Here is a 27,363-nt window from a genome sequence, read left to right on the forward strand (position 1 = left end):
GAGTGCTTAGATTGTAGACATGTGTCATCATATCTGGCTTTCTTAATATTTTTGTTACCTAAATGTTCTATACTATCTTGAAGTTATTTTGGACTTCTGTTTGTTCCCTATGTTGATGTACATCTAGAGTCAAAGAGCCAGGTTTTTGTTTCTTCTTTATGTATGCATGTAAATGAGTGTATGTGTACATGCATTTGGTGGGTGTTTATTCTAATTATAAAAATAAATTCTGTTTCTATTTTAAACCTTCTCTATAAGGAATTGTTTACAAGAACTTTATTAGCAGCTTTTTAAACTTGAAACTCCTGGGGAGCTTAACTGGTGAGAATGCTATTTAACTGGGAAGTAGTTCAGCAAACTTAGGACTCTTACCAGGTTAAACTTTGCTTTTAATTGTTTTTCCAGTAGAGATTATGAGCTTGCACTAATTGATCTACATTCTTCCACTGGGATGGATGCCTACATGACTGACTCTCAGGTTCGGAATACTGTTGCTGCCCACTTTAGCAATAAGTAAAAAGAAAAGAAAAAGAAATGGTACCTTTCTAAAAGTTAAGATATCAAAACAAAATAACAAAAATACCCAACACCCTTGATTTTGTGTTATGATAAGAATCAGAATGCTTTTTCTAACATCCAGTGAATCAGAGAAAGAGATTCAGCTTCAGAAATCTTACTTCTCTTACTCTCTGGGAGGAAAAGTAGAGCAAGTTTCTTAAGAAGGATCCTTTTCAAAAGAAACCTTTCCTGACCTGGGTCTGAGGGTGTCTGTATCCTGTCTAAATCTTGCCTAAGGTAAAGGACACAGTACAGGGATGCAGAAGCTGCACTCAGGATACTCAGCATCAACAAAGGAATCAAGCTAGTAACTGAAATACACATATAAATGAGAGCTGCTTATTTGAAGATGTAGAATTTTTTTATTAAATTTATTTTTTTCAGTGATGAAGATGAGGGGCACACAGGGAATGGGTAGAATTTTTAAGCATTAGAAGTAGGGCAAAGAGATAAGTCAGTGGGTAGAGGTGTTCCCTAAGCTTGAGATTTGGAGTTTCAGTCCCTGGTCCATGAGGTGGAAGGGAAAACTGACTCCATTCAGTAAGTTGTCCTCTGACCGCCAAATGCACCATGGAATACGTATACACCCACACACACAATGAATAGTTTAAATAAACATTTGAAAGTTTAAAAAAGAGACACAAGATATGTTGTATACAACGGAAGAAAATAGAAAATAAGGCCCTCAGAAGCCCTCAGACCAAGAAGGTGTGCTGTTACTAAGGTGACAGGAGCCGTCTGCCTGCCCTCTATTCTCACTTTCTTTCAGCAAAATCGAAATCATTTACTTTCTTAGCACTGTTTTTTTTTTTATTTTTATAATGGGAATTTTATAGTAGGTAATGTCTGTGGCAACTTCCAGCTCTGAAGTTTTGATTATTTATTTATTGTATCATTCATCATTCATTTCAAGAAGTCTAAAGTCATTTGAAAGAAAAATCATGATATGACAATATTAACTTTCACTTATAATTTTCAAATAGTTTTAGAATGGTAGCCATTCTTACGTAGCCTCCATTAAGATAAAATTGGAATTAATATATTATATGAACATAATTCTAAACAATTTTAGTTAGTCCTATATTGGGAGGCACATTGTAATATACTTTTATTTTCATATTTTGAGTAAATCAGTAGAAAATATCAAAAAATATTTGTTTTATTACAGAGTATTTTAGTTAACGTGGATACAAGTATTGGACTGATAAATGTATGAGCACTATCACTATGTACACTATCAGAATGTACATTAGCAGGCCATTCAACTTTTGGCAAATTTAGTTTAGTTTTAGATGAAATTCAATGTAATTTCTTGAATTCATTTTTAAATAAAATGTAAAAATAATAGGCATGTAAATGTGTTGATTGTCACAGTTAAGTGAGGAGAGACCTCTGAAAATCTTTGGTATTGAGTCCAGGGATTGCATTATCTGGTTAATATAGCATGTTATCACCAAGAAAGCCATAGATGGGTCTGAGACTACTCTAAATGAGGATGGCAGTAGTTCTACATGCTCTTGACTGTGACCACCTTTTAAATGGCATTCATTTCTATCTCAATATTTGATTCTGACTCTACTTTTACTGTTTAACAACCATTTAAAGTTTTCCAGAACTTTTCGAAACAAAGCTGTAATCGTGTTTTCTGTTATCTGCCCCTCTCCTCCCGCACACACATTTTCATGGCTTTTCTCCCAGGATTGCATTTTGTTGTGCTCTGAAAGCTGGAAGACTTACTCAGTGCTCCTCACTCTGCAGATGTGTATAGGAGAGTGGTCGGGCTTCTCCTTTTCTTACTGGAGTCAGGAAAGCCCTTTGCTTTTGTTCTTGTATTACAGTGGCTCTAAGAATTTATTTGAAGAAAATGTCCTCTTGAGAAAATTTAAAGATCATTGTCCTTTGTACTAATACCCTAATATTTAGGTTTGCAAATTGTAGCACATGATGTTATAATAACAATCATAGTTTATATAAAAACCACTTGTATTCTTTTGTTGAATCTAGAAAAGGTCTGTTTTGTTTTTCTATTTGTAGGTACTTCTAAAAATTTTGCCAATGTTGCAGATCTCTGTGCTCGTTTTAATGTCCTTTATCATATAAAATATTGACAACCCCATGTCAAGTTCCCAGTTTTGTTTTTGAAATTTGACCGGAGCTTGCTTTCCTAGAACCACTCAGAATGGCTGAGTGTTTTCCTGTGCCATCCCCTGGTCTGCAGTGCTGAACTGCTGCCATTACTATCTATGCTCCACCTATCTGAACTCCCTTGACGTAGATAATTTGATGGTCCATTTGACCTCTCTCTCATCTTAAGCAATCCTAAATCCTGGATATTTTTCACCTGGATATTCAGCAATCCAGATTAGGAACATAGGAGATGGAATCATTGTTAACTTTTCTTCTGCATGTTATGCCACCATTATGACCTAAGCAGCACTTTTCCCTTTATTTGATTTGTAAATGCTTTCTTAATTTTAAGAAAACTACATTATTTTTGCAGTTTCCATGGTCTAGTAGTCAGCAGAAGGAAGTAATGAATGTGTTCAGTCATCTTGATAAAAGGGGCAATGTTACTGTGTTTATTTCTGCTGTGAGGTCTCTTTCATTCTTTCTGTCACAATCAATGTGATGATCATTATTCTTATTAATCTGAAACTTTCTAGAGCCTTGTTGCCACTTAAATTGAGTGATATTTTGATAGTTTTATATTTATGCCATATAGAATATATTACATGGTTGGTATAAATTGATTTTTAAAAATCAAGAAGAAATCTAATAAGTAGAATTTAATAAAAATGTATTTTATATATTCCAGTATTTTTCTTAGATTAACCCAAGCCACAAACAAGACATTGAGAAATGTTGAACCAAGTTGTGAAGCTTCATTAAGGAAATCTGGTGTTTTAGTTATAGTTAGTGAAGTACAATATTTTCGGTTCTAATTTGGACTACTAGTTAATACATATCATTAACATGATATATTTTTATTATATGTGTACCTTTGCATTTCACATTTATGTAGTCTAAAAATAATTAGCAAAATAGTTCTGTTTGGGTTCTTTATGTTACCTAGCAATAAGGGATTCATGTGGATGATATACAAGTGATATTCACATATACTACCTTGATTTTATGGAACAAGAGGTCAAATATCAGTTTACATTTTATTGAAATAAGTTACATGTTTTTGAAAGCCAGTATGCTATGAATTTGAATATTTCCTTTGGATGTAGCAGTGATAATATGGGTTAGCCATTCAAAAAGCTGTCAGTACCTTCTAGGTTATCTAAGGTTGTGGTACTGCATCAGCCTTCAGTGATGGTTAAGGACCTTTTCAAAACTTCTCTTTATAGTTAGAGCCCTATTTTCACTATTTCTGAAATAGTGTAGCTTCAAATTACCCACTCCCCCAAAAAAGGTAAAGCAACATACCAGGCACCAGCCTAAGCATTTTGTATACTCTGCTTCATACAATCTTAAAAGAACATTGGTAGGTACTCTTACTCATATTGGCAATAAGGAAACAAGTACAGAGGCATTAAACCACAAACTTGAAGCATATAAGTAATGCATTGTAGAGGCCAAGAATTCAACCCAGGCAGTATAAAGGAACACAAATATTCCTTGAATAAGTTTTGGTTACTAGTTCAGGTGATAAAATTATGCAGACCTTCTGGAGGTAGGGAAGGATTCTTACTTAGAGTTTTTCAAACAATAGTGATTTTAAAAACTGTTGTCATATTTTTATCTTTCTGACTAAATTTACATCTTGTCCCCCTAACCCACAGGACTATCGAAAACAGAAAAAAAAGTGAAATTGGAAGAAAAAAGCTCCACTGCATTTGGTATGGACAGAAAGTAATCTTTAAGCAAAAGACTAGAAAGCTTGACAGAGGACAGCATCTTTCTCTGCCCCGCCCTGCTAGTGCTCCTTACTGTGCCAACATCTGCTTCTGTGTAACCTAGTTCAGCATCAGAGGCACCCACTCTCCAGGGCGTAGTCATACTCATGTATGTTCTGTGGGGGTTCTCTGAGTACTTGTTTCTGAACATCTCTGGTTAAAACTATGGAGAGCTGTTTAAGAATAAACCTCTATCTAATACTGAGACTGAGTAATGGGTGATATGTTAAAATAGTCATTCTTTTCATATGTTCTTCAGTATGCCTTATTAAAAGGTTACTGACTTTTCTACTGTCTTTTCTACCTTATGTTGAGTAATGACCAAGAGTCAAGAAATGATGGGTGACAGTATAAAGTATTATTTCAGTTATCTAGCTGGAGTCACTGAAAATTCACTTAAAATAATTAGAAAATTGTGGGCTAGCCCACTCTGAACTGGAAAAATCACTTCTAGAATATCTGTTCAGTTTAGTTTGAAATACAGTGTTCTGATATGCTGCTAAAACATGTATTTATCTTCTTTAAAGTAGATATGATTAAAGAAAAGAATGCTTTTTGGATTTTTAGAATAATCAGTAGAATGAAATAATTTTTTTCTTGTTCTTTTCATTCATGTATCCCAGGGGAAATACTTAAATATGGAAGGAACTATGTATAGATTAAGTTGATTGAAATTAATCTTGTTTTTCTTTTCTGGAGGAAAAAAAGCCATCCATCTTTTTAAAACTCTTTAAAACCTTATTAAGTTATGTATAGAGCTGCTGATTCTCCATAATGAGGTCTTTTTTAAATTATGGGATTTAACTTCTTGGCACATAGTAGGAATTTTAGTTTATTACGCATTTAAAGATTTTAACTACTGTCTGTGTTAACTTTAAGGTGTCAGGAGTTGGGATTTTTCAACACTGCTAATGAAGATCCCCTCTTATAGTCCAATAAGCTAAGCAAGAGTTCCAGACTCATGACACGAACAGTTTAATTGAATCCGTCCACTCTGGGCAGGTGACTGGAATCACTGATGAAAACATACATGCTGCTTTGAGGGTAACCACAAAGGAGCAACTAAGGATCACTCATGATTATTGAAGGATTTATTTTTATTTGTTTTAGGTAAAAAGAAAGAAAAGGATAAGGAGAAAAAAGAGAAGAGAGACAAAGATCATTACAAATCAAAGCAGAAGAAAAAGAAAAAGAAGAAAAAGAAATCTAAACAGCATGGTGAGTAGCTGAGATCTGTTTTACAGTATTTTGAGATTGTTCAACTCTCCTTTTCTCCCACCAAAGTAGGGGTATGATAAGGTAACCCACCATGTTGTTAAGAACTGAGACATTCTTGTAACTTTCCTTTGTCTTATCATCCCAAAACCACACAAGTCTGTTCTATAAACTAAGTCCCAGTGACTGGAATCTTTCATTTTCAGCAATATGGTGGAGTAAGTACTATAGCCACAAGCCCTTTAACATGATGAAGACAGTTTATTTCCCCCACTGTATATGTGTGTAGGTGTATATGTATATGTGTACATGTTTTTTTTTCTTTTCTTTCTGTCTGTGTGTGTCTATGTATACAGTCATGTATCCATGTGCATTTGCCCATGCATGTCTGGAGGCCAGAGATCAACATGGTATCTTCTTCTATAGTTCTCTTAGTTTTCAAGACAGGGTCCTTCACTGAACCTGAAGGCAAAGCTTTCTATTTCACCTAAACTAGCTGTCCAAGTATCCTCTGGGTTCTGAGAAGTTCAGCTTGCATCCTCAGACTTCTACGCCAGGAGTGATTGCTCACATCTGCAGTCCCAGAACTCAGGAGGCAAAGGCAGGAGCATTTACACAAGTTTGAGGTCAGTCTGGGCTACATACTAAGTTTTAGAACAATGTGGGCAATGGTGTGAGATCTTGCCTCTAAAACAAAATAAAATGAAATAAAAATATTTCTAATATAAACACCAAATAATAGTATGATAGGATATAATTTTCTAAATAGGAGAGAAAAGAATATAGTAAATAAACTATCTATATCAAACGCCAATTTGACTGAGGATTTGAAACAATAGGCTATAAATAAGGTGTTAGAAATAAGTATGTCATTAGTTATAATTTATAAGAATGAATGACAGGACTGAAGTGATAGTACAGTCAATATACATACTTCAGTGCCTTGTAAGTGTGAGGACCTAAGTGTGTTCCCAGAGCTATATTTGTATTGATACTCATTAAACCTTTAATAAAGCTTATTTAACACATAATTTTAGGCAGAAGGTGTCATAGTAGCTAATCATGACAAGTTTTCAGATTTCAGCTCTCTCTGCAAATCTAAGTTTTCTACCGAATATGACATTTTCACATTCTCCAACTCTAAAACTGCCAGAGTAAATTTGAAGATTCAGTTTCAAGTGAGTTGATAATCTTAAAACCACTTCTCAGGGAATTCTGCACATCCTAAGCATTCGTTGTTCCTTCATGTATAACACTGCAGGATACATACCCGAGGCAACCTCAGCTTGCGAAAACAATAGAGTAATGTAAATAAATACCACTAACCAGGGCCACTGAATAAGTGTCGACCTGCTAATGCAACTTCTGGATAAATTCTGGCCTCCATGCTCAGGGCAGTGGCAATGACTGGTTCTGTGTGCGTCAGTGCGCTGGTGTGCTCCACCGTTCAGTACCAGACAGAAACACTGAAGAGTGCAGAAGGGAAACAAGTAGGCAAAGCTAGGAACACGGAGGATTTGTGAGCTGGAGGAAGTGACCTCCCTTGGGGGAGGAAGGGTATTAAGGATTAGCAGAGGACAATCTACCCTTGGAGTAACCTTTTATTAAGAGCCATGAAGCTAGGTTGTTCATTTTGCTTCCTTTACCCTAAAGATTGCTTCAGACTGTTTTCTTGCCTTGAACAAGTTTTCACTTGTCTCTGGTGGTATACGGAAATGTCCTGTCCTCACCTGTTAGTATAGGTGTCATTTAGGAAAGTAATCATTTATTCAAGTAGCTCTTTATAATCATTCCATGCGATAGTGGGTTAGCATAGGCTTTTATTATCAGAACTGCTTTTCCAGATATAAAGCTGACATTGTGTCCAGTATGTGCATGGTAAGTTGCCATTTGGGGATTTATGAATGACATTTTACCAGTTTTTAGCTTTGTTCCTTTGCAGAGGTCTCTTCCATGTGTTTGTTACTATGAGACCAAAGGCTCTGGAGATCAAAGGAAAGTAGAGCTGGAGATACCAAAATGCCCAAACTATAGTGGAAAGAGTTTCCTCCAATAAGCTTCCACACAAGCATTGGTGTATCGAGTGTAAGTGATAGGACACACACATAAATGCCTGGATAGCTTGATAGTTCTGTAAGAGTGTTAGAAAGTCAGCCTCAAAGCTGGAGGGATCAAAGAAGGGCAGGAATGGTACTCTCACTTAAACCTTGCAACCTAACATTTTCTTCCTGATAGCTAGGGGGGATTGAAGTGGAGATGTATGTGAACTGTAGAATGCCAAGTCATTGTATTTATTTGCTAATACAGTATAGACCAATTAAGTGTTAACTATGTTTGATCTTCAGCATCAAGTTTATGATTTCTTTCACTATTATATTATTGGCCTCTACTTCATTTCCTTTTGCCCAGAAAGCAGTCACTATAAGTTATAGGTTTCATTTCTTGGGCATAACATTTACAGCTGAGTAACCTTTGACAAATCATTTATATTTCCTATGTCTCAGTCTCCTCTCCTCTAAAATGGTTACTGTCGTTTATGCTTCATCTGAGTAGCATCAGGATTAACTGAGGTTATCATTGTGCAGTGCTAGACACTGTATTTAGTATGATAATCACTGTTTCCATGCTTGCCTAGGTTATAACATGGAGTTATGCAGATGGCTCAGTTGCTGTTAAGTCATATTATGTAAAGATCACTCCATCATTTGACAACAGCAGAATGGGTTGGCAGTGTTCCCACTTCCTGTATCCTGGGATGGTAGACAGAAACCTGGGCTTTACCAGACATTCCAGTTTCCACACATTTTAATTCTGCTCCTCTTAGAGGTTATTGATTAAGAGTGAGCTTCCTGGAATCAGTCTTCCAGGACTTCTGGTTGTGAACGCAGTGACAATGGACTGTTTTGAACAGTGTACTCAATGTATTTGGCCTTGATTCTTTGATTCATAAAACAACATTAGTAGCCAAACCCAATTCACTGGAGTTTTAAGAGTATTAAGAGTTAATTAGCACACAGAACTTACTTAAACTCTCATCTTTGCAGAGAGTCCTTAATTGGTGGCAGGTTAGTTATATTCTAGTTTGTGAATGGTGATCATTGTGTAAGCTCTCCTAGACAATGGTTTACAAACCATCTTCAAATTTTGGAGGTCAGAAGTCCAAATAGTTCTCTAATATAAAGCCTTGATTCCTTTTTGGAGGCTCCAACAAATAATCCATAAATAGTCAATGCTCCTTGCTTTTCTGGTTTTCAGAGGTTGCTGTGTGTCTTGGCTTCGGTCTTCTCATCTTATCTTCAGAGGAGCACCAGGCAGTCAGATCTTACCTGGGTTGATTCTTTTGCCTTTATCATTCTGAAATAGGCCCCTAGGATTTCACTGAGCCCACAGGGATAGCTTGTTTCCTCCTTTACAGACATCCCATTAGTTTAATTCTATCTGCAACTTGAATTCCCCTTTACCATGATACTTAAGTGCGTATAGGTTCAATTAGGGCGTGAACATACATGGAGGACTGAACTGAGTGGCAACCAGATCTGTCATGACTATGTGCCTGTGAACTTGCCCTTGCAACTATTTACTCTCTGACCTGCCCTAGTCATGCTCAGTTGAGAAAAGACACAGGAGGTGAAAATTTGCTTTCTGTCCACATGTATGCATTTCCCTGAGCATGTCCATCTTTTCCACTGTTCCTGTTAAAATGAAAGGATTGTCTCTGGCATTTCTCAGCATTCTACACTGCCTCTTTAGGTTCATATAGATGGAGTCTAGGTAGTTTTCTCTATCTAAAACAAAAATCTTGCTTTCTACCTACCTGTTTCTTCTCTTATTCCCCATTCCCTGTTTACTCCCTAGCCCCATCACAGACTACCATCACTACTTGATTCCTTAAATAAAACCTGGAAAAACAATCCTGATGTCACCCACTACTGTTCTCAGCTTCCATTCTACTGTTGCTGCATGTTCCTCCTCAACTTCCTAGTCCAAGTCACCAGCATATTTTGTGTAGACCACTGCTATGGTCCATGACCCAGATTCCCTTTTTTCCATGTTTCTTCTGCATCCTTGTTCTTTCCTACTATTGGAGTGGTCTTGCAGAAATGAAGTGAGCCCATGTATCATCTTGCTTTCCTTTAAAACCTGTGAATGGCTATTGGTAATATTAGAATAAAGCCTAAACTAAAAAAGAAAAAAAACAGCAAAGAGCCCCGTGTACTTTGTTGCAGCTGCTCTCAGTGCCTGTCCTACTTATCTTCCATACTGCCCCAGCAGTAATGAACTTGACAGTCATGCACTGTGTTCTTGACTTCAGTGCTTCCTAGCACTTTGGCTCCCACCCATGCTTTTCTCCCTCTATTCCCAGACTCCTCCCTCAGTAAGCTACATGAGCCCTTCATGCTTGTATGACTTACCCAGGCTGAGAACAGCAGGTATTTGACATACAAGTTCATTTCCTTCAGAGGTTTGTCTTATGTGTGCTTATGTAAAATTGATTAAATTATCAGTACAGTTATGCTAGACATCTGGGAGAACCTCTTACCTAATCGACAGAAATAGGCTAATTCCTTCTTGCTGGAGGTATAGCTGTGAATACAATGGAGAGAAATGTAGACATGACCCTCATCATTTCTTCATTTTAAGAGTTTACTGATCATCATGTAGATTCTGGCAGTCTAGTTATCTACACTATATGGAGTAACTGATTTCGCTTGTTCCTGCCAACATAATGATGTAGCTGGTCTCAGATGACAGGGAAAGTGGTTGTGTGGTTTTGCGTGTTCTCATGACTTGTGGTGACTCCTGATTCCTTGAAACTTTGTTAATGTGTCTTTCTGTTTTCATATTGCAGACTATTCCGACTATGAAGACAGTTCCCTAGACTTTTTGGAAAGGTGCCCTTCTCCATTAACTCGATCTTCTGGGAGTTCTTTGGCTCCACGAAGCACATTTACAGATAAAACTACAGCCTATCAGCACCCGAGGGCAATTCTGTCCGTGGATCTTGGTGGTGAAAGTATGTGTGCCTATGTGGTGGCTGCTGTAAGACCTGGGGCTCCTCAGTGTGAAACTGAGAACATGTATACCGCTTAGGATGCTGTTCAAGGAAGCCTCACAATTGACAGTAATTATATAATCTAATAGGAAAATCTCAACATTAGACTTAAATACATGTGTTTCACTTCCAACTAATAATGTTTTATTATTACCCAAATCTTATTAGGCAGATGCTTGTTTAAATAATTATGTGGGTGCAATAGTGTTACGTGTTCTTTAGCCTGTTAACCGCCTAATCCTTTCCGAGCCAACTCATCTTCTAAGAGGGAGAATATTTTCTTACCTTACTGTTAAAAATAGGCAAGAAGTGACTTTCAAGATCTTAATTTTCAAAAGTTTGAGGTAGTGGGGAGGATTAAGAAAAAGCTCCTCTCTTCCCACTATTCTCTTTACCAGCAGGCACAGTTCCTTTTTCCATTTGGTCCAGTGGTTTTGTTGGTTTTTTTAACTGGACCAGATGTGCACATCATAATCCTTGCCTTTAAAATATTAAAATCTTGAGTCCAACCATAGAGCACAGAGGTTGTTAAAGATAGAACAGCTGCTTGGTGACTCTGGGGAACTTACAATGTGACCCATCCCATGAGCCATCAGGATCTGCAGGTGGGCTTTTGCTCAAGAGTACTGTAGGCAAGGGATGGATCTGAAGTGACAAAACTTGAGAGAGTAGAGACTCACAGGACTGCACCCTCTTGCTGTTTGTCTGCCCTTATCTTGCTTGGAGAAAGAAAGAGAGGTTCTCAACCATCAGTGTTTGACACAGCCACCCGGAGAACTTGTTAAACACATTCTTTTAGCCTTGCCCTCAGAGTTTCTATGAACAAATATTCAGGTAATGCCAGCATTGCCTGATCTGGAAGCTCTCCTTTAAGAACACTGTCCTGGGACATAGCAATGAGAGCTGAGTAGCAGATTGAAAGGAGCAGGTCTCATAAAGCTGCTCAGAATCATTATCCTGTAACTTCTTCTGTGATAGTGTTAGAGGGACGTTGATGTGTATATCTTATGTAAGTTTCACCCGAGTGACTCAATTGCTCCTCCCCCAAATTGAACCAAACATATGCTTAATACTTGGGAGTCAGTTATATAAACAAGACTCTCTGGTGGATTTCTTAAGTATGTATGCCAGTACTATGAAACCTGGTATTTAGACCATGTATGCTTATGTTAATTGTATGCTACTTCCTTTTAATAATATAGCTTAAAATTATTTTTATATTATGATTGCCATCAATTTAGTGTCTTACTTTGTAGCCCAGGATGACCTCAAATTCTTGATTATCCTATTTTAGCCCCCAAATGCTGAAATTTGAAGTGTGAGCCACCATGTCCTGCTAAGCAGTCGATGCTTAATTGCCTTTATCACTACCTGGCTGCACAGTTCAACCACATTATATGTTGTGTGTAAATTCTCGATATAATGCTTGGCATACGTAGTGCAATGATAGTTGATTAAAAGATTATTATTCTACTCATTCTTTTACAAGCAGAAAGGGGCTAATATTTGTGAACATTCAATCAAAAGTTTGCAAAATGTATAAAAACTAATAAGTATTTTTGTCAGTATCAGCCTTAACCATAGCCTGTGTTAGCAGGAAGAGTAGTGGCTAGTTAGTATTACTTTCAGCAGTGTAAGTATAAATGAGATGGAAAGCACCTGATCTACAAAACCTTTAAAGATGATCTGGTTTTTCTCCAGAGGCAGGTACTCAGTTCATATGTGTTTGTTTGCTGAAATGCTTACACTCGCTTCCCATAACTCCTTTCTTTCTGGTAAGTGACATGGAAATGGTATGCACTTTGATGTGTTCTAGACTTGTCGGATGTGGAATTTCTGGATGACTCTTCCACAGAGAGTCTGCTTTTGAGTGGAGATGAGTACAACCAAGACTTTGATTCAACTAATTTTGAGGAGTCTCAGGATGAAGATGATGCTATTAATGAGATTGTGCGATGTATCTGTGAAATGGATGAGGAAAATGGCTTCATGATCCAGGTACTTGGTCAGCCTCTGCCCTGCAGTTCTGGATCACGTGGGTGTTGAGTAGGTGCATCAGAGCTCTTCTCTTTACTGGCCATCCCTCACAAGGTAGTTTATAACACATTTCCGTGCTTTTAGCTCCACCAGTACTGGTTAGGAAGTCTGTCCACTGAATGATGCAGACACGGCTTGTGATTATCGCTGTCCACTTGTAGGCTCTCTGTTAACAGATTGAGGCCTTCAGGCTAAAATGTTTAAAGGTCCATAAGGTGGGATTTCCTCCACAGTGGAGGGTCGAGCTCAGCATGGCTTTGCTGACACTTAATAATCAGCAGTATATAGTTACCCTTTGGGGAGTGGTCATCAAAACCCAAATGTCCAGGATTCTCCAAAGAGAAAAGAACTTAGTTGCAAGGGTAAACAATGCTTCCTTCTAAGACAGGTGTCTCTGAGAAATCAAGGCAGCATGGCCCATATTTGTGTTGGTATGTAGGAAAATTAGGAAACATAGGCTACAGGAATGAAAAAGGTAACCACCTTCTTTGTCAGTGGTGATGGTGTTCTCAGATAAAGGTGCTGTGAATTTAGAATTTTACCATGAGTATTACCTTAGTGTCATTGCACAGACATTTTATAGATTTGCTTCAGTATGTGTTTTCAGGATTTGATTGTCTATGAATCAGGAGAGAACATGGGGCATTTCTCTTAAGTAGTTTATTAAAGTGTATTTTAATAGATGTGATATAAAGAAGTTTTTTAGATAGTTGACTATTTCAATGATAAAATTAGTCTTAAACATGACTTTTTCTTAATGGCACATAGGTCTTTAACTGGCAGTGCCAGAAAGTAGGTCAGCTAGTTAAAAGGCGACGATGTGTGTCTTCCCTTGCCTGTCCTGGTCTGAGAGTGCCATTTCTATCCTGGTCTGAGGGTACCATTTCAGCCAGCACTATGGGTCTCTTCTGTTCTCTGCAGTGTGAAGAGTGCCTGTGCTGGCAGCACAGTGTGTGCATGGGGCTCCTGGAGGACAGCATTCCGGAGCAGTACATCTGCTACATCTGTCGGGACCCTCCGGGTGAGGCCCTCCGCCCCGTGTGGGTTGTGTGACGCGGACTCCAGAGTATGGCCACTGTGTAGAGCACCTGCACTTCTTGGTTAGCTAGACTCCTCTGCCATAATGTGGGTTGAAGATACTTTTTGCCTGTTACAGCATGACTATCATAGTAATCACCTGCACAAACACATGTATGTAGACATGTTGACATACCAACTATCTTACCGAAAGGGAGATCATGGCTTTCTCCTATAGCTAACTTTTGGCTACTCCTATGTATTGATTTCTAACTGGCCTTATTTATACTGATTTGAGTGGACCAATGTTCATTGCCTGCTATCCATCTGATGAGTTTAGAAGTTTTGGGTAGTGCCACCTACACAGTTATTGTAGAATAAATGGAGTTCCAGAGCCTTGCCTATATCTTTTATTTCTCAGATGAAGCAGCTAGATGTGGGAAGTCACGTTTCTGCCTAAGGAGGCGCCACTAGGTGGCAGACTGAAATGAAGCTCCCAGTCCTTTGTAATTGCTTTGTTATGCCCTCCTCTATGCTAAGTACCACATTCTACCTGTGGAGTATAGTTTCAGCTACCAAGGCAGAAAATAACTAGTTAGTCAAGTGTACTCTTCCTATACCCACCAAAAAGACAAAGGAAAAAAATTATAAGAATTCAGAGAGATATGAGGATGGCTTAATCAGTAAAGTGCTTTTATTCAAGCAGGAAGACCAGTGTTCTGATTTCTAGTATCCATGTAAAAGCTAGGCACACCTAGAATCCCAGAAGTGTGGAAGCAGAGACAGAAGGCATCCCTGGGCTTTGTTGGCCAACCAGTCTAACTGTGTCCGTGAGTTCCAGATTCCACGGAAGATCCTGTCTTAACAACTGAAGTGAAAAGTAATAAAGAAGCATAGCCTCTGGCCTCACACATGTAAACAAAGAAGAAAGAGAATTGTTCAGAGCTCTGTGAATATAAACACTAATTTATTGTTTCTGCTTCTATTATAGATGTTTGCTATTCATTGTATGTCTTCATTAACAAATACAGCCTTTTACTGTTCCTTCAATTGCTTTTTTTGAATACATTCTATCTGTAAACACCTAGGAATGATGACTGATTCAAACTATTCATGCTCCTAATAGTTACACAAACACAGGAGCATCTAATTCTAAGAGGACCTGATATGTATTTAGCATTGAGCTCTAGGATATTGTAGTGTTGTGTGAGATTACTATCATGAAGATAGGATCTGTACTTGCTTAACTATAGCTTTACTTCATCTGGGTATGATCATGTTAGTGAAAGAAAGACCTATGGTTTCTGCCAGCCATCTTAGAGGACAGCTGGCTGATTTATAAAATTGAAAATAGTACACCAGAGTTCTCTTGGCAGGTATTATCTGCCATTGACCACACCCTCAGTGGCATTCCTTCTCATGGACAGGCTCACCAAAAGTGCCAAGGGGCTCTTGACATCTCAACTTTCCTCAGCGTGCTATCTAGTACAGTTTAGAGGCCATTTTTAGTGGTAGAACTTGTCTTAATGAGGAGCATTAGTGGGAAGGATCTGAATAAATAGTATCTTTATTATTTTAATTTCAACTTCATCTGCAGGTCAGAGATGGAGTGCAAAATATCGTTATGATAAAGAATGGTTGAATAATGGAAGAATGTATGGATTGTCTTTTTTAAAAGAAAATTATTCTCATCTCAATGCCAAAAAGATAGTTTCCACACATCATCTGCTTGCTGATGTCTATGGTGTGACTGAAGTCCTGCATGGGTTACAGCTGAAGATTGGGATACTAAAGTAAGTGAACTGACTCGCACACTGCCTGACACAATTTTTAATATTATTTTTATTTTATGACTGCATTTATGTATGTGTATCACATGGGCATGGTGCCTGTAGAGGCAAGGAGAGGGTTGATTCCCAGGAACTAGTTATACACAGATCTGAGCTTATCTTTGCAGTCCCATTCTTACAATATAAATACAAATATAAATCTTTTTTTTTATGTTCCAATTTCCTGTTTATTAAAGCAACATTCCTTGACCATCATTTTACTCATGCTTTTACATGCAGTGCAAAAACTATTCCACCCTCATATTTTCAAAAAACTTCAAGGCTTGCCAAAATAATTCCAGCATTTCATTATGGTTTAAACTTATACATGTACATATATAAAAAGTAAATACATGATTTCATTAAGTCAGTAGCATTGAATAGTGGTAGGATGTATCAGAAATTCAAATATAGATAACATATTCTTAATGAAAAATATGTTTCTTAATAAAGCAATTTACATATATGTGATAACTTACTACATGATTCTCTTGAGTTCTCGATTGCATGACACAATTTATAAGTTAAAATTATTATAATTATAAGTTCTATATCTTTTATTCATTTTACAAATAAAAGTATAACATTAGTTAACCATAAATATAAAGACAAACTAAAAGAAATAAACTTAAATAGGTTTTTTTTTAAAAATTATTTTATTGGGAGGAGGTTTAGAAATAAAATTGTCTTCACAGATTGTAATATAGTTTATCAAGTAGTCTTTTGGAGGTCCAGAGTAGTACTTCAGAAGACAGAATATTTAAAAGACATCTACTTTTTAAAAGTAAGAAAAAATGATTAACTGTTAGCAAGCTCTGTCTACCTGGTTCAAATCCTACTATGTCAAAAGATTTTAGAGTTCATATTGTGTGCACAGAGCTAACTGCAGCTGTTATGGTAAGTCTGTTTTCACTCTCTGATGTAATATGCAATGAATTTAGTCAACTAGGGCGATGTGTTCTTCAGTCAGCTTAAAACTCCGAAAGGGCAAGGACAGAAACAGATTCTGGATCGCCTTTGCTGCTGTGCACTATAATGTTTTAGCCTCAGGATATTCTCATTTAAGGAAAGCTCAGGTCCTTCTACCTAATGTCTGGCTAGTTTTGAGGGGTTGTGCTCATTTTTTTCTACAGCCAGGCCAGCCTTATTTAAAGAACACAGGAAAGAGCCTTTTATTTTATATAAAGTGGATAGTCTACTCCCAAATTTCCTACTTCTTCCCTTTTGCATCCAGAGGCCCCATGCCCTTTCCTGTGAGCCTGGGATTGCTGCTTTTTTGACGTGCTCTTCTGCCTACTCTGTTGTCTCAGCCAGGCAGCTTAATTTCACCTGATAAGTTTCTGTACCTTTTCGTGTCTGTGGCTCTGTTCTTCTCTTGCTTTATTCTTCACTCTTGATAGCAGCATTCACATTAATGACACAGAACATTAGCCTCTGTTACACTGTAATTTCTTCGTGCTGCCTCTGACAAAAGACGTTGAATAATAAAATTTTATTGCATACTTTCCTTCTTACTATTTTGACCAATCATTCCAGCTATATGTTATACCAAAACATAATCCCTAAATGAAGTATGATTTTTTTAGACATTCAGGTCTTTTTTACAGCTAGTTTCCCTAGATATGTTTCCACCATTGCCTGCTGGCTAGAGTTGAGCCTGCTCTACTCGGTACATTGCATGTATACTGAAACCATCATTCCTTTTAGGTAGGCCTTGGACCTTGAAGTCCTCCTGCATTAGGATTATAAGTGTGTGCCACCAGGCCCAGCTCTAGGTATAGGTTTTCAGAGTTATATCACCTCTCCAAACTGGCAGGATTCATTCCATTGGACTGTGGAGGCAAAGAACTAGGTTTCTTCCTAGTATGCCTTCTACTTACTGAGAATTTTAAGTACCTATTGTCTGGATATTAAATTGCTAGAAGTCTAAAAGATAAAAGATGATAAAATGAGAAATTATAAATATGTATATAAATACAAGAAGAAAACTGATTAGAGTCTCATTTAGAAATTATTAATTTGCAGCCATCGTTGAGCCTTTAGGAGGAGTTATAACTTCTGAGTAACCTTGCACTTAATTCTGAGCAGAGCCCTGCTTTGTTTGAGCATTACTATAGACCATAGTTGGTATGAATGGACCCTTCCTAGGAGGCCAATTATATAGTAACTAAAATAAAAATATATTCTATTCTGCAGTTCCTTATCTGGAAATTGGTCTGACTGCAGTATTTTAACTTGTGTTCAGTTATACACGTGCATACACATCTATTGGTGGACAACTGATGGGATGGAATAGACTGTCAATTAATATCATTTATCCATTAAAGTCTAAATAAATAAAATCTGTGTGTACTGGTGTGGCAAGATGCCTACTATGTGATATTTAGGGAAAAGGGAATGCATGATGAGTCCTGTTTCTATAAACAATTTCTTAAAGTATACTTTTCTTTAAAAAAAACACAAAATACAAAGATGTATTAGTTCCTGTTTGTATGTGTTAGTACCCACGTGTATGTGTACACATCAAGTGTGTGCCAGAAGAGGGCACTGAGTCCATGGAACTGGAGTTATAGGCAGTTGTGAGCCACCTGGTGTGGTGCAGGAAACTAAACCATTCAGATCCTCTGCAAGAGCAGAAAGTGCTCTTAGCTCCTTAATTTCCTCTCCAACCCCTCAGTTTCCTCTTTTTCATAATTTTGGATGTATAGAAAAAGTCTGCAAGATTATATTTCATTTAAAATTGCTACAGTGGAATAGACTTTTGTTTTTTATGTGCTTAGTTGTAGAACTTTTCTTATGAATACAGCTTTTGTTTTTGATTGACTAAAGGTTTATAAAATATGCTCACATAAAGTTTATGTATCATACAGTGACAGTAAAAAGTATATAAAGACATGTGTATATCAATCAGTGACTTTAATCAACAGAATTAAGTTCATTGTTGATTTTCTGAGTAGTGTTTCTTTAAAACTGAGAGGGGATTGAATTTTGGATGGAATGCTAGATGAATCAACGTAAGAACAACTTTGTCTTTGATCCTGACCTATTTCTCCCATGGTCACCAAATCCATTACAGTTTCCAGGTTGCTGTCACTCTTTTCCTAAGTGCTATGTCTCCACTCTTCTTTTAAGGAATAAACATCATCCTGATCTTCATCTCTGGGCTTATTCTGGGAAGAGAAAAGACCAGGATCAGATAGTAGCTGGAGCAGAGAAAAAACTGACACTTCGGGACATAGCTAACTCAGAGGGAAAGAAATATGTACAGAACCACAGAGAACCACCTCTGAAAATGGAAGGAACATATATAACAAGTGAACATAGCTATCAAAAGCCACAAACCTTTACTCAGGACTGCCAGTCTCTCATAGACCCTGGAAGCTCAGATGATGATGATGCTAGCAGTTTTGAAGAAGATGGAGAACTCCGCATGGGAAATAAAAGCTATCATCTGTATTCAGCAAAAGAGCATGGAGTGTCAGAGAAGGTAATGGTTCCCATAAGAATAAGAGAATGAGCTGTTAGCATTAAACACACCTAATCCTTGGGCTTTGTTAATACAGAAATACCTGACTAAAGATTTTAAAGTTTTATCTTTTCTCCACCACAAAACATTATCCATGTAAACAGTGAGTTGTTATAATCCATCCATCTGCTGCCCTAAAGTTTATAAGAACTATTGATGTCTCCAGAAATTAATGAGCCACATTTTTTATCAAAATGAAAAATGAGTTTCGTGGGAACATTTGGTTATATATGGTGTCATAATTTTCTTCCTTTAGTATGTTTTGGATAAAGCACGACCCTGTCCTTCCAAATATGTAGCATATTTGTCTGCTTATCAATCCCATTATCAGTAACTGTTAACATGTCTCCTGTTTATTGGGCTTAGCACTGAGATTGAAATGGCTCCTAATGCTTTATTGATTTTCCACTAGCAAGGCCACTTTAAAACTTGTTCTTTATTATTCTGGCTTTTAAAATCGTCACCAAAAGTTCATAGCTAAATTTGGAAAGCTTATATTTCATGAAACGTGTAGCAAATTATTTTGTCAAATTAATATCCTTCTCTGAAACGAATTGCCTTTGGCAAATCTAAATCTAAATTTTATGTGTATGTTTTGAACAGTTTGCATTCTGATGTTTTTTAAAAGATTCTTATCTTCCTTTAGTTCACCAGTATAACCACAATAATAAAGGCCAGTGTATCATCAACTGAACTTTTAAACTAGTGTTTTATAGTTTGCTTGATTTTTTTTTTCAATCGTTGATCTTCCTTCACTCCAGTTAGAATTAATGAATTAACTGAGGGACAAAATGGTCCACATTACTAGTCAATCCAACTATGAAATGGAATTAGTGTGTTCATTTATTTAGCACATTTCACTGAAATCATCTCCTGTGGGGTACACTCTGGAAGGCATTGAGGAGGAGGGATTTAGCAAGATCTTTAGTTTGGAAAAGCACTAGATGGAATTTGATGGTGTACAGGAACTTTCTCTGAAGACTTTCTCAGAGTCAGATTGTCTTCTACCTGCCTATGTAGGGAGATGGGTTTTACTCTATCCTTCTCATTTTGAAGTAACATTTCATTCAGTTATCTGTGTTTTGTTTTATTCTATTTTGTTCTATTTTCCCACTGGTCCTTTGTAGAAGAATCCTGCTTCAGGGAATAAAGTGTTTGTTTATAATGAGAAAAAGGGCACAGAGGGTCCAGGAGATTCACATCTTCAGTGGCAGCTAAATCTCCTCACGCACATAGAAAACGTGCAGAATGAAGTCACCAGCAGGATGGACCTCATAGAAAAAGAAGTGGATGGTAATGTAGCCAAGAGCTCAGGTGTTACTACTATCGTCTATTTAGTGTTGTTATGAAGAAGCTGTTTGGAGCTAAGTTGTAGGATGCAAACTATCTAGACCCTACCTGCCTGCTGATCTCTGTCTCTTCCTTTATGTTGTATTTAGCATATGCAGGATGTTGTAGAACAGAATGGTGGTATTATCTTTAGTAGTGGTTTCTTGTCTGTTTTATTCAAAATTTGGATATTTATTAAGTACTGCCCATTTGCCTGGTTTTATATGAACTATTTGGGGGAGTGTTAGTTTATTGAAGAATATTTTCTTCAAAGTCAGCACATTCATAAGCATATTCATTTGCACTTTGGCTTCTATTTGTTAAGTAGAATTAGTTCCTGCAAATTAAACAAGTAAACCATAAGTTTGCATGCAAATTTTCAAATAATTTTCTCTCACATCTATGTAAATTTTATCATCACATAGAAACTCTGAAAAGTAGCCAGAAAAATACCCCCATTTTATATTTGAGAAACTAGAATAAATTGAATTCCAGGAATCCCATATGTTTCTTTTGGTTTGACTATTTTGTCCTGACCTCATAGAACATAGCCTGCCTCCACCCTTTAGTCCTTTTCCTGTAAATACTGCATTGTGCTAAGGTAGACATGCTGTGCTTATTCCTTCTCTCCCTTAAGAGAGGAAGTGGATACCTTTTTCAAAAGCACCTTACATTTGATTTTAATTTCATTAGCTAGAGGTAGTTTATCTTCTGTGAATTTTTTAAGAAATGAAACTATGTTTTTACAATTAAAAGGAAACAATGAAAATTGAGCATGTAATTCGTTGATTGAGTTCTACCTAGTATTTTGTCCACTTGAATATCTTTTTTTAATATTTCAATAAAGAAGTGATCCTGAAGGACACTAAGAAACTGTTACCTCTTTCCTTTGTTAATGGGGAAGCTGTGACTTGGAGAGATGGTAAATGGTAAAGCATTTACTTTGCAAGTATGAAGACCTAAGTCCAGATCCCTAGAAGCCATGCAAGTAAAAGCCAGGTGTGACGGCATGCACCTGTAATCCCAGCAATGATGATATAAGGAGGTGGAGGCAAGTTGATTTCTGTCACTTGCTGGCCAGCTAGCCTAGTACTTGGCAACATTCCTGGCCAATGAGAAACCTGGTCTCCAATAAAAGGTGTATAATGTCTAAGGAACAACATCTGACTTTTCTTCTGACCATCACAGAAACACATGTACACAAAGGAGAAAATTAAGTAAAAATGGTTTATATCTAAATTAGTAGAAAGTTTGAGCAGGCATGAGGAACTATTATTTTCTGTTGCTGAAGAGAGTGAATGAGGCATACTAATGAATGTGTATGTGTGTGTATGCATATTATATATAATAGAGGGAAGACATCCTAAATGAAGTATGTATGTGTGTGTATGTACATGTAGGGTGACAGGGAATGGGTCTGGGTATGTAGCTCAGTAACGGAACCCCTGCTCTAGGTTCAAGCTCCAGTATTTCATGGGGAAAAGTGTCTGAGATAGCAGATGAAGATCAACCTAGAAGGATTAGAACTATTGTGGGTGGAATGCCTACGAGCTTAGCCTGAAAAGAGGGAAGTGAACTCTTTGTTTCACTCACCATTCCATCCTAGTTGATTGTCTTCTGGCTGTTCTTCTTAATGTCAGGTAACATATTTTCTCTCTTTCTCCTAGTTCTGGAAAGCTGGCTTGATTTCACAGGAGAATTGGAGCCACCAGATCCTCTTGCAAGACTGCCCCAACTTAAACGCCACATAAAACAACTCTTACTTGACATGGGCAAAGTACAGCAAATTGCAACTCTTTGCTCTGTATAACAATGGTAAATACTCAGTGGCAAGAATGTGTCTTCAACTAAGTGGATAGTCAAAAAGCTTAGTAATGCTTGGTCATTTACTGATTTGTGACATCAGTAGTATGGCATCATGGAAGGAAAATGAAGAACAACTTTGTCAAGGAAACTGATATTAAAAATGAGTGAGCAAGCTGCAAATGCTAATGTCATCTATGCCAAGAATCAGTGCGTAGAATACTGTGTGCTATACTAAAGGAAAGGAATTGGCAGGATTCTTATAGTTGCTTTCACAAAGCTCAAGATACCTGTAGAGAGAAATATGGTGTGTTTATATAGACCCTAGAAGAGATACCCATCTTTATAAACCAGCATTTGGCCAAAACAACACTGTAAGGAAATTCAAGTTCTGGAGAGTTCTACACATTTGCTCTAAGAATTGCCTTCTCAACAGTTGGATACAGCTGCGAAGATACTTAGGTTATTTAAACTTCTGGAGGATCATGAGCTATTTCTTGAGTGATGAATGTATTTAATCAAAAAACTGATAATGGAAGTCTCACTTTCGGGGAAACAATTGTGGAATTCTAACTTCATTATGAATGTATTTTAAGAAACCCACCAAATAATTGGAATTTATTGCGGGCATTGTGCTCTTTAAAAACAAAGTGGCTTACAAAAGGGCTTAGTGTGCCAAATGTTGATACTGCTGGAAAGAGGGTTTGAATATTGCAGGAGTCCTGCCACCCGCCGTACACAATGCCATTAACCATACAGTCCTGTGCACCACATGCTGTGTGTGCTCTGTGTAGGTGAGTGGCACTGTCCAGGCTTCAGCATACAGTTTGATCCTGGATATGCTTGGTGTGTTTGTCTTTTGAAAAAACAAAAAACAAAGAAAAAAAAACAAACCTCAGCTGGGATGAGGAGTGACAAAATATCAAAATAATCTGTGGCTGTAGATTTTTTTTTAACTGCTAGTAGTGGAATACTGGAAAAGCTTCATTTCTGAAGACAAATTTTATTTTAAAAGATAAATATGCATTCAAAAATTTTAGCTTTGATCATAAATGGACAGATTTATGAAACCAAAGGCAACTAAGTTGCTTACTCAGCTCTTGCTGGATTTTTGAGCCTAGGTCCTACTGTCTGCCAGTCCTGGTGTGAATTGTGTGCACCCCCCAGTGCTACATGTGCGGTATGCGTAAGTGAGTCTGCTTGTTTAAATAGTCAACGTACATATGTACATAATCAACACATATTTATATCACATATCTAGTTTTATTACTATAGACTATACAAATCGGTGGTTAACATAAAATGTTACCTTTTAACAGACTGTTTTTAAAAACGAAAAATGTATGTACAGGTTTTGAAATTTTTTTAAAAAGGGGAAAAGACTGTAAAGAGGAGGCTATTTGATGACATTACACTTGAATATTTTTTGCCTCATTCTGTTTATCAGTTCTAGATCTCTGTATAAACTCGTTTAGAACTGATAGACAGTGAACTTGAATTTATCTTTGATAAGAATTCATGCCACTGTACATTCAGATATTATTTAAATTTGCAAAGACACTGTTCTATATGTAAGGTACTGTATGTAAAACTCTATTAAAACTATTCCACTTATCCTAAAATTTCAGCTTGCCTTTTTGTGGCCTTATGTTTTGATGTGAAGATTAAAAGAATGTGCAAAACATTGAGAAATATTTTTATTGCCTTTTGAGATTTTTCCAACTGACAAATGTGCCAAAGATTACCATACGTAAAGTTTATTCCTCTGTATTTACTTGTCATATCCAAACTTTGTCAGAGCTCCTGCTGATGAAAGCTTTAGCAGAAGTCATTGTGGGGTAATTGCTTAAATTTGCATATTAAAGTAAAACGTAGTGCCTATAACTCATGTGTGGAGTAATTTTACTAATGTCTGTTTTAAAATTGATACTACATTGTTGATTTGTGTTTTAAAACAATAGCTCTAAAGCTCTCAACTGCAGCTGAGACATTGAATTTGCATCTTCTTTTCAGAAATAGAGTCAGTAATGTCCTTAGCCTGTGAATAGTGTTGTTGCCTTGATTTTTGTTATATATGCTGATGAGCTCTGCATTCAGAAGCTCAGCTTCTCAGTTCTGGTGACTTTGGTTAAAGTAATGCACAGTGTTGTGGTACAGACTAAGTGTCCCTGACACGAAAGTCTGGAATGCTCCAAATGTGGAGTGCCAGCTGATCTCCACAAGAGGAAAGTTCAACATCTCACTGTGTGTGGTAGAATCACTATCAAAATACAGGCTCGCTAAAGATTCAGTGTACAATATCTTCAAGCTATGTGCTTCAATTGTACACAAAACAGTAATGAAGTTCATGTTTAAACTTAACTCTCATGCCAAGAATGTGTCATGATAAAATGTAAAGATTCCACTATTGAAGAAAACACCAAATCCAAAACATTGTCCTTCCTGAGCATTTCCAGTAATAAGCAATAAACCTGTATTTCAAAATACTTTGTTAGCTACCAGCAAATTGAGTGCTTCATTAACAGAACATGTTAAATGTTCTGCTTGCTTCTTTGTCAATGAATGAGAAAGCTGATCCTTAGATTTCAACCTTTAAAGGCTATATTAGATTATGTGCACATACACTGTTATTATGGATCATACCCACAACTGCGTGAGGCCCATTAGCAGCTAGAGAGGGCAGAACTTTTCTTTGAGAGAATGTTTTAATTTTGGAGAAGCAAATTGATTGTGAGGTGTCAAGTAAGATTTGTTTTTCTCTTAGTCTTACCTAAAATCATTGTACTGAAATGTGAGCAATGAACTGGAGAGGGTGTTTCCTTTAAAGATAATGTTTCATTTCCCAGATAGAAGAAAACAAGTCCTGGTGGAGGGATTCCTCCTCATAATTTCTGGCAAATTTAATTTGTACTTCCTCGTGGTTGTCTGTGGGTCCACTGACTGTGGAAGTAATATACTTTCTCCTTAAAGGAATTGTTATTCTCATAATTTCAGGCAAAGCCCCTGTTCCTACCTGTTTCAACTCCATGTTCATACTAAAATGTGCATACTTCACATGTTCAGACTGAAGCATACTTCTTCCCTAATAAACCAAATCTGCTGCCATTGTCACTGTCTTGGTTAATAACATCCTGTCGGTCTGTGTTTGACATGCAGAGTCAGCATTTATCAGTCATTTCATCACCACATGTAGTGATTCCTTAGAACAACGTCACTGTCTTTCTTGAGCCTGCTGGGGGACTTGTAAACAAGGTCATGAAGGTATGAGGCAGTTTTGCTTGCCTCTGTCATTCTAGCTGTGTTTTCATTCTGAGTCTTCAAAACTCTCATTGCTAGACTAGAGAATTGTACTCAGTAAGCACCTGCTCTATGCCAGGCATTGTACATGCTTCCTGCAGTGCCTGAATTCTTTCACAGGACAGGTAAGAATGACAGTTTTCTAAATGAGTGTGCTGAGGGTCAGGCTTACGTTCAGATACATGGCCTGTGTAGCATGTGTTCCTCGGCTATTCTTGTTATTTCAGTTTTCTACTGTGAAACCTCTAGGGACTATTTCAAACTGTGTTTGGTCTGTGGGATTCAGAACATGTGCAAGCTGACGTAACTGATTCATGGCAATAGAGCCTGGGTGTTAAGATTGGGCTTATTTCTAACTCTGGCATTCATATTACTTCCTGTTTGGAAGGTCCTCACTTGCTTATGTCTCTGTAAATCCAAACCCTCTGTGTTGGGTTTCACATCCTAAATGAGAAGGAATTCATTGCCAAAGTTTCCTTTATTATTAAATTTGGGATGAATTCTGTCACTGAATAATAAATTGCTATATTAGAATAGGCACAGGTTTTGTAATCTCAGATTTTCTGGAAGTTTACTAGCTGTGTGATTACTCCAAGCATTGATTTCTTTGTCTGTAGATGGGAGCATACCTAACTTGGAACTTTTCTTTGATAGTTAAAGTACCAAGAAACTTATGAAGTGAATTGGAAATTCAGTGGTCATTGATTGTTACCTGTATGCAGTCCACTAAGTTAACATGGTTAGAGTTGAATAGAAAATAGGATCATGCTCTGTAAGCTAATGGAGGCAGTAGCATTTTCTAGTGGAAGCTCAACCAAAGAGACCAAAGGAAAGAAGATAGTTAGACTTGTAGGTGATGGAGCAGGGAAAACAGATGCTGTATATTCATTGAAACATTAAGTTTGAGTAGAACCTCTAGAAAAATTTGACATTGTAATTCCTAATGACTGTTGCTGTTGAATAGCTTTTACAGTACAGCCCAACACAAGACTTCTGAGTGTACTTAGTTTATTAGAAACAAAACCTAAACAAGTCAGTAGCAGGAGAAAGGTGAGGGGAATGGAAGAGGGAAGGAGAAAACAAATAAGCAGAATTGAGAACACTGTTATGAGCAGCAATAGGGCTTTGATTCTGCCCTCCTTAGTTCATTCTAGATGGAGTATGTAATTTACAACTTGCAAATACTAATATTATAATCAGTCAGTTAGAACATTATTAAATGTATGTAATTGAGTCTGATGCATCCCAGTGGTTTTGTTGTTTACCAACCTACAACCAACACTATTTTTGAAAGGACATGAGAGCTTTGAGGTAACATGACAGACTAGACACTGCCTACATGTGACTTTGTAAAGCAGAGTCAGAATAAGGAAAAGCAAACTCTCCATGAAGATGGTGTAGAACAGTCTAAAGTATATAGGAAAAGATGAACAGCATGATGAAGAGGGTAAACTAAGTAAAGAGCAGTATACCTTTCTAGTAGAGAGAGGGGAAGCAGAACCTTATCAAAAAGGTAAGCCAGGAGGCTCTGGTGAAGAGACTGACAGTACTACTCTTGGAACAAGTGTATAGCATCCATAACCTTAAATCCAGATGCAGATTTTGGTAAGACAGTAAATGCTCTAGTAGTCAGATCAGCAGTGGAAAGGAATCCTGTTTTATCACTGAATGTGTGCCATCTTGAGAACTTGTTTAAAATCGAGCCTTCTTAGGTGACTGAGAAATAGGACAATCACTAATCACACTGGATTTAATTTGCTACATCCCTAAGGTAAAGGACAGCCTTACAAGGCCTTT

The 27,363-nt window shown here is 37.2% G+C and overlaps 1 protein-coding gene across 2 annotated transcripts in view; it reads left to right on the forward strand.

The window, feature by feature from the left end:
• Phf20l1 (PHD finger protein 20 like 1) overlaps positions 1-25,377 on the forward strand; it is a 65,736-nt gene extending 40,359 nt beyond the window's left edge. Inside the window, exons 13-21 of one of the 2 annotated variants that reach the window (XM_038342707.2) lie at positions 4,347-4,403; positions 5,571-5,678; positions 10,525-10,689; positions 12,545-12,726; positions 13,687-13,786; positions 15,380-15,575; positions 18,744-19,098; positions 20,265-20,430; positions 22,134-25,377. In XM_038342707.2, the coding sequence (XP_038198635.1) occupies positions 4,347-4,403; positions 5,571-5,678; positions 10,525-10,689; positions 12,545-12,726; positions 13,687-13,786; positions 15,380-15,575; positions 18,744-19,098; positions 20,265-20,430; positions 22,134-22,276 (1,472 nt within the window). In that variant the 3' untranslated portion in view covers positions 22,277-25,377. Of the gene's footprint in view, positions 1-4,346; positions 4,404-5,339; positions 5,465-5,570; positions 5,679-10,524; positions 10,690-12,544; positions 12,727-13,686; positions 13,787-15,379; positions 15,576-18,743; positions 19,099-20,264; positions 20,431-22,133 lie in introns of those variants that run through there. The other variant, XM_038342706.1, reaches the window with a different exon arrangement.
• Positions 25,378-27,363: the final 1,986 nt, after the last annotated feature.

Source organism: Arvicola amphibius, chromosome 9 (genome assembly GCF_903992535.2).
Source record: "Arvicola amphibius chromosome 9, mArvAmp1.2, whole genome shotgun sequence".
Classification (NCBI taxonomy): domain Eukaryota; kingdom Metazoa; phylum Chordata; class Mammalia; order Rodentia; family Cricetidae; genus Arvicola; species Arvicola amphibius.